At 33.1% G+C, this 7795-nt stretch overlaps 2 protein-coding genes across 2 annotated transcripts; both read left to right on the top strand.

The window, feature by feature from the left end:
• The first annotated feature begins 5162 nt into the window (after nt 1-5162).
• LOC131078531 (replication protein A 70 kDa DNA-binding subunit C-like) lies at nt 5163-6376 on the top strand. Its single transcript, XM_058016251.2, has 3 exons — nt 5163-5219; nt 5484-5761; nt 5866-6376. Exons 1-3 carry the CDS (start codon nt 5163-5165, stop codon nt 6374-6376), a joined length of 846 nt encoding a protein of 281 aa, XP_057872234.2.
• Nucleotides 6377-6585: 209 nt separating this feature from the next.
• LOC131078532 (replication protein A 70 kDa DNA-binding subunit C-like) lies at nt 6586-7380 on the top strand. The gene has a single exon (XM_058016253.2). The coding sequence runs from the start codon at nt 6586-6588 to the stop codon at nt 7378-7380; it is 795 nt and encodes a 264-aa protein (XP_057872236.2).
• The last annotated feature ends 415 nt before the right edge of the window (nt 7381-7795 follow it).

Here is a 7795-nt window from a genome sequence, read left to right as displayed (position 1 = left end):
CTTGGAACGATTGGAAACCATTAGTGAATCATCTTAGTGGGTTCAACTCCTCTTCATGGGCCTACCTTTTTATAAAAAAACTATGAGGCTATGGATCCATATAGAAATATTTATATATTTATTTAGTATGCAAATTGTGTCAAGGGCTACAGGCTTATTCATCCCATCGCTCATGAGGTTTTCATTCTAAGGAGCATTTGAGGATATTCCTATCACTTCTCCATCATCACTTTGGACATACTATGACACAATGATAGTTATTTAGAGAATTTTTATCAACTTGGTTATGATGAAAAATATTCTTCCTCAACTTTAAATGGCAATTATTTTGATGAGAATGTACATACTTCTACACCTAGACATCACATAGAGGACACTCCTCTAGATTTTCAAGGCTGCTTTGTGAGTTTCACGCCGTGCATGCTTTGAATTTGCAAGGTAAGTTCGGTCGCTATTTTATTCGGCTCCTTTGTGAGCTTCATGGCTTGAATGGTTTCTGCTTTTGTGTGGTTGTAGGGTTGTTTGTTTGTTTATGCTCTTTAACTATTTGAATTTGTTGTTTGTTTGTTTATGTTTTTTGGGCTCTGTAATTTTTTCTTTGGAAATTTGTTAGGTTTTGTTCTTGTTGTCACTGTTTTACTGGTTAGGTTTTGTTCTCGTTGTCATTGTTTTACTGGGTTTCTTTGTGAGTTTGACAGTGTGAATGGTTTCAATTTGAAGGTAAGGTTTCATTTTATTTAAATGTGTTTTCCTTTTGTAATGCGTTTTGTTTATAGTCTGCTTAATTTCTCCTCCCGTTTGCTTGTAGGGTTGTTGCTTTCTCTCTGTTGTTTTAACTATTTGTGGGGGTGGCTACTTCCAGTTTGCAAGCAATTTTTGACGGTGCTCTCTCAGTTTAGAGTCGTTGACTTAGGTTTTGTTTTGGTTGTGTCTGTTTTATTGGGTTCCTTTGTGAGCTTGATGGCTTGAATGATTTTTTGCTTCTGTGTGCTTGCAGGGTTGTTTATTTGTTTATGTTCTTTAACTGTTTAAATTTGCAAGGTAAGTTTGTGTTTTATTTAGTCTCTTTATGGCCGCTTGGAGCCCTAAAATCTAATTTGTTTTGTTGTTGTCGGCAATATTTCGGTCTACAATTTTCCTCATAAGGTTGCATATAGTCATCGAGTAAGAAGGTAAGCTCTGGTTTTTTAATTTTTGTTTTTGTTTTGTAATGCCTTTTTTTTATAGTGTGCTTATTTTCTCCTCTCGTTTGCTTGCAGGGTTGCTACTTTAGTTATGTTATTTAACTATTTGTGGACGTGATTACTTTGAGTCTACAACATCTTTGTTCACTTTGATAGGTATTTTGGTTTTGACCATTTTGTTGGCAATTAAATTCTAGTCTAAGTTAAAAGAATTTTAGTTTGGTTTTGGATTCTACAGATATTTTTATTGTCTGCACTAATGCGAACGTTCTTTATGGGCGCTTGCACCCCTAAAATGTAATTTCTTTTGTTTTTCTCAAGAATATTTTGCTATGAAAATTTCCATTATTAAGCCGATAGGCTTTTAGTGGGTGAAAGCATCTGGAAAATTGCAGGACATTCCGGCGGCTGTCGGAATGTCTTGCTGCCAGTGTTCTCCCTCCTGTGCACATGTCTTGATTGTCCACCTAGCTTGCTAACATGTGCGTCTGTTGTGGTCATCTCCGTCTGTGCACTCTTTTTCTGAAGCGACGCTGTCTTTAATGATTTCGTCCTCGATGTTTTGCAGGAATGTCGACGTTCTTTATGTGTGCAAAAATTAACAGATTGTTAGAGTACTCATATATGTATATAAATCTATATATATATATATATATATATGTATGTATGTATATATACATGTACGTGTATATATACATGTACATATATATACACATGATGTACATATATATAATAGTTTTTCTTAGAATACATTGTAGTGTAGATATATGTATATGTACTTATATATACATGTCTGTATATGCATGTATACATGTATATAAATGTACACATGTACGCATATATATATATATTTGTGTGTGTGTGTGTGTGTGTGTGTGTTGGGTTTTATTAAATCTCCATTTTAATAACTATGTTCTAAAGTCTATAGGATTTATTGATACAAGTCTGCATTCTTGTCTCAAAGTAGTCACGTCCACAAATAGTTAAATAACATAAACAAAGTATTTCTATAATTGTTTTCCTTAGAATACTTTGTAGTGCTGATATATGCATGTCTGCATCGTAGTCTCAAAGCAGTCATGTCCACAAACAGTTAAATAACATAAATAGACTATATATATAATTCTTTTTGTTAGAATGCTTTGTAGTGCTGATATATGTATATGTACATACACATATGTACACATATATATACATGTATGTATAGTTATGGATACATGTATATAAATACATACATCTACACACATATATGTATGTATGTACATATAGACATGTCCGTATGTATATATACATAGGGTACTCGATCTTGTAGTCTGAAAGTAGTCACGCACACAAATAGTTATATAACATAAACAAAGTAGCAAGCCTGCAAGCATCAAGGAATTTTTATAGTCCCAACGCTTCTATATATATATATATATATGTATATACAAATGTAATTATATATATACATGTCCATATATATACACATGATGTACATATATATATCAATTTATCTTAGTGAATAAAAGCCTTCGTGTGCACACAACAAACCCCATCAAGTAAACACCCACAGCTAAACGAAAGCCTAACTTGACAACTAAATCGAATGTTACAAGAAAATTTACACAGTGAAATACTTACAACAACAACAAAAGACACTCCATTTTATTGTTTCAAACGTCCATAAGAAACTTAGAACCCTGCAAGTGCAACACGAAAAAAAAAACATAGTATACGTGCACAAATAGTTAAATGAACTGACAACCCTACAAGGACACAAAAGGAGAAAATAAGCGGACAATAAAAAAAATGCATTACAAAACAAAAAAGAATTTAAATAAAACCAAAGCTTATGTTGTAAATTGAAACCATTCATGCCATGAAGCTCACAAATAAACCCAATAAAACAGTCGAAACCGGAACAAAACCTAACTCCATGACTATATACAACCTCATCTGAAAATTTGCAAAGGGAAATATTGCCTACAACAATTAAACTGGAAGTACCCACGCCCACAAATAGTTAAACAACATACATATAACCAGAATTTAACTTGCAAATGCTAACCATTCACGCCTTGAAACTGACAGAGCACCATCAAAACAAAACAAGATAGAATATATATATAAATAGAATTTACCTTGCAAATGCTAACCATTCATGGCTTGAAACTGACACACCACCGTCAAATCTCAAACTCACAAAGAAGCCCAGTAAAACAGTCACAACGAGAACAAAACCTAACCAGAAAGTAGCCATGCCCACAAATAATTAAACAACATAAACAAAGCCACAACCCTGCAAATATATAAAAAAAATCCATTACAAAACAAAACTAAATTTAAATAAAATGAAAGCTGTTTCCAAAAAAATGCATTACAAAACAAGAAAGAATATACATATAACCACAATTTACCTTGCTAATGCTAACAATTCATGCCTTGAAACTGACAGAGCACCATCAAAAATTCCTTTCAAACTGGGCAAATTCAAACCATTCACAGCTTGAAACTGAGAGAGTACCCTTGAAAATGCCTTGCAAACTGGGAGTACCCACCTGCACAAACAGTTAAACAACAGAAACAAAGCAACAACCCTACAAGCAGATGAACACATTTAAATAAAATAAAACCTTACCTTTCAAATTGAAACCTTCCATGTTGTCAAACTCACAAGAAGCCTAGTAAAACAGTCACAACGAGAGGAAAACCTAACAACCTTATGTAAAAATTTCCAGAGCGAAAATTGCAGACCGAAATATTGCCGACAACAACAAAACAAATTAGATTTTACGATTGCAAGCAGCCATAAAGAACGTCGACATTCGTGCACATCCTTGGGGACGAAATCATTAAAGACAGCTTCACTTTGGAAAAAGAGCACACACACGGAGATCACCACAACCAAGGCACATCTCAGCACAAAGTAAATCCCTTTTAACCTACAGCAGAATACACACAAATCTAAAATGTTTTCATAGTAGGACAAAATATATGACCAGACTCACACAAATCAGATAATTGACTTTGTGCACATGAAGGCTTTTAATTGCCAAGATAAATAACCACTAACGAATGTTCTATATTTAGAACATTAATATATTGCAATTGATGTCTTTAATTATGCTTAATTCATTATGATCCACAAAAAAGAAAATGTGATCTACTTAAAGATTTGTTGTATTATTCTTGTATGTTCACTTTTTTTAGTAATGCATTTCCACTCTGTCATTCCAATAGAAAACAACCAAATTAACACAATCAAATTTCAGAATGGATAGAAGATTGAAAGCAACAGAGATCATCAACAATGTAATTGAAAGCATGTTGCAAGAAAGGAACAAGTTAAAGAGAAACCTTAGAAAGATAATTGGCCACTACGAACATAAATCACCAAACCAAACAACAGTCGACCTCTCTACATCTTGTAGTCCTGTAACAACCATACATAGTATTGAATTAGCACCTTTACCAATACCAAGTAGTGAACAATTAGATGATCCAATGGTTGTTTTCACATTAGGGGAGAAAGTATTTAAATGGAGTGATAACAAGCTTGGATGGGTTGCTTGGTTTGATCCTGTGTTGTTGTAATTATTCAATGTTTGAAAAGTTACATTCATATTTTTGTTAACATTCAAAACAGACCGAAGCATCCCATATTTTCAAAGATCTTTGATGCGATGAACTCATATTTTGTTAATATGCTCTCAAATATGTAAATCGTGATGTCATACTTTAGATTTTTTAAGCTTATCAGCTTATGCCCAATTATCATTTTCAATGCATGTTTCAATCACATTATGATCGATTCATTACCATATGAAACAAAAAAAAAACTGTAACAACATTACTCTAAACTTAGTTAATTTTGCTGTGCTTGTCCATATATACCTTTGATAAGCTTAGATCATGTTGCGATTGTATTCTAATATAAGAACTACAATTCATCATGCTTATACTATACTTTTAATTCTCAAAAGGTATATATGCACAATGGCATCTTCAGCAGCCACCTCTAAATTGATAGACCGCTCCACCATTGATAATTTGGTAAGCTAAATTATCAAAGCTTTTCAAAATACAAAACTTTTATGCTCTTTTTTGTGACAATTCATCTCTCTTTTTCATACCATCCTTTTCATTACTACATGCATCATTTTTTCATAGAATAGTGCAAAAGGAAATGCATACTGTATAGATAACATAGCTTGATTACATAGTTTACTAATACAAGCTTTACATTAACAAGTAACAAAATATATAAGCTGCTTGCCATTCAAATTAAATCCTCTATATTCATATTATATTTTGTAGGCAAAAACCCAAGAGTATGCCCCTACCCCTTTTGCAATTCAATCTATCAATGCTGGGGATGACCTTCCTTCAGCATTGCTACAAGTTTTGTTATTTCAGAAAATGCAGAACAATATAGATGATACTGATAGACATAAATTATTGTTATCTGATGGCACATACATGCAGTTGGCAATCCTGCGTTCTAAATATGCTACTCTGATAGATTCAGACATTCTAAGAATAGGCACAATAGTCCAGTTATCAAGTTATACATGCCAATACATATGGAACACAAGGTAGGAAATCAACTATGGTTATTAATACAATATGTTTCATCTTTTTTTAATTTTGTTTATGTATAATCAACAGTAATTTAAAAAGAAGTCTTTTATTTTCACAGGACTATTGTAATACCTAGTCTGGAAGTGAAACAAATTCATTGTCTGTTCTTTGGTAAACCAAGATACCTGTTCAAAGAACAAGAACCAGAAATGATGTCTGAGGACAAACCATCAATATCTAAACGATCTCTTCAATTTGCCACTGAATTGCCATCCCCACAAACAACAACTTCTGAAAATATAAGCCCTATGAAGACTTTGAATGCATACCAAAATAAATGTATGATCAAAGGGAGAGTTACTCATAAACAGCCTATTAAGGCATATAGCATGGCCACAAAAAATGGCCATGTGTTTAGCTTTGACATTGTTGATTGTGAAGGTTTTGAAATTAGAATTACATGTATTGATGAGATAGCTAAGTTACACTCTAACCGTGTGGACATAGGTTCACATTATCTTATTTCAAAGGGATCTATTAAGGAGGCAAATGCAAGGTACAATAAACTAAACAGTCATTTAGAAATAACCTTGTCTGATGCATCCATACTGAAACACTGCACCAATTAAGAACAAGCAGATCAACAAGGTCCTCCTTTCACGCCCATTAATGAATTATTTCATCTAACAAATACTACGTTCATTGAAATATTGGCCTTGTTCTATATGTTGGAGATATCATTCCAATACAAAGGAAAGATGGCAGTCAAACACACAAACATGTTGTGAAAATTAGTGATCTATCTAATTCAACAATTGACATCAACTCATGGGGTCCAATGGAAGAACAAAAAGGCCTGGAATTGAAAAATATGTTGAGCAATGATAGTGTGGTTATCCTTGCTTTACGTAATTATCGTGTTGGCTATTTCAATGGGAAGCTTATAAACATAACAACTGCAACCACATTACATATCAACCCAACATTTCCAGAAGCAGAGCTTCTAACGTTAAGAGGAAAGGACCCTTTGCTTTTTGTACCCTTTGTTGCAGAAACTATCCACATAGATGGTAAATATAGTAGAATGACTATTTCTTCAATCTGTGAGCAGATGAGCATCAAACTAGAAACAATTCAGACAACTTTGCTAGCCATTTTGCGCTTTGTAAACGTAACTGACCAAAATTTCTATTACACAGCCTGTCCACTAATAGTCAATGGAAGGCCTTGCAAGAAAAAATGTACACAGCAAGTTGATGATTCTTGGTTCTGCTCTAGATGTCAAATGACTATGCAAGACTGTAATTATAGTTATCTCTTGCCACTTAAGTTACAAGATGCCACGGGTACTCTATGGGCCACTGCATTTGATGAGGGTAGCATTCACTTGCTACACAAAACTGCAAAACAGCTTTGTGCACTACAAAATGATGTAACAACAACAAAGACAACTTCCTCAATGATTAAGAGACTACTGTCATGTCACTATTCATTCACACTGCTGGTTTCCAATGAGGCATATAATTCAGAAACAAAGATGAAGGTGACAGTCAATAAAGTTTCTCATGTTGACTTCAAAGCTGAGTGTCATGCACTACTTGCAGAAATTGGCCGACTAAGTACACAGGCTTAGAATTATAATGCATCTTTTCTGATTATTAAACTTTCAGTTTACAATACAATTATACTATTAGGTAACTTACATATTTAATAGTTTTACATAAACAAACAATTACGTTTTATGAACACAAGGCTGTTTCTATAAATATCTATATGTACATTTCTTACATCTACCTCTTATCTCTTTGAAAGTTTTCCCTCCTGACATAAGTTATTTCCACTCATACTCATTACTTTTAAATGTGCTAAACTCTATGTTGATTCTAGAAAATTTATACATATATGCATGTATATCATTTTTTTCCTTGTCTGATATCTATTTATATAACTATACAACACCAAAATTATTCATACTTAATTCTGCAGATATACAACTATACTTATATATATACATAACTATATATAAGTATTCATAGTTATAGTCTTTT

Source organism: Cryptomeria japonica, chromosome 8, assembly GCF_030272615.1.
Source record: "Cryptomeria japonica chromosome 8, Sugi_1.0, whole genome shotgun sequence".
Taxonomy (NCBI): domain Eukaryota; kingdom Viridiplantae; phylum Streptophyta; class Pinopsida; order Cupressales; family Cupressaceae; genus Cryptomeria; species Cryptomeria japonica.
This window is presented reverse-complemented; position numbering and strand designations above follow the sequence as displayed.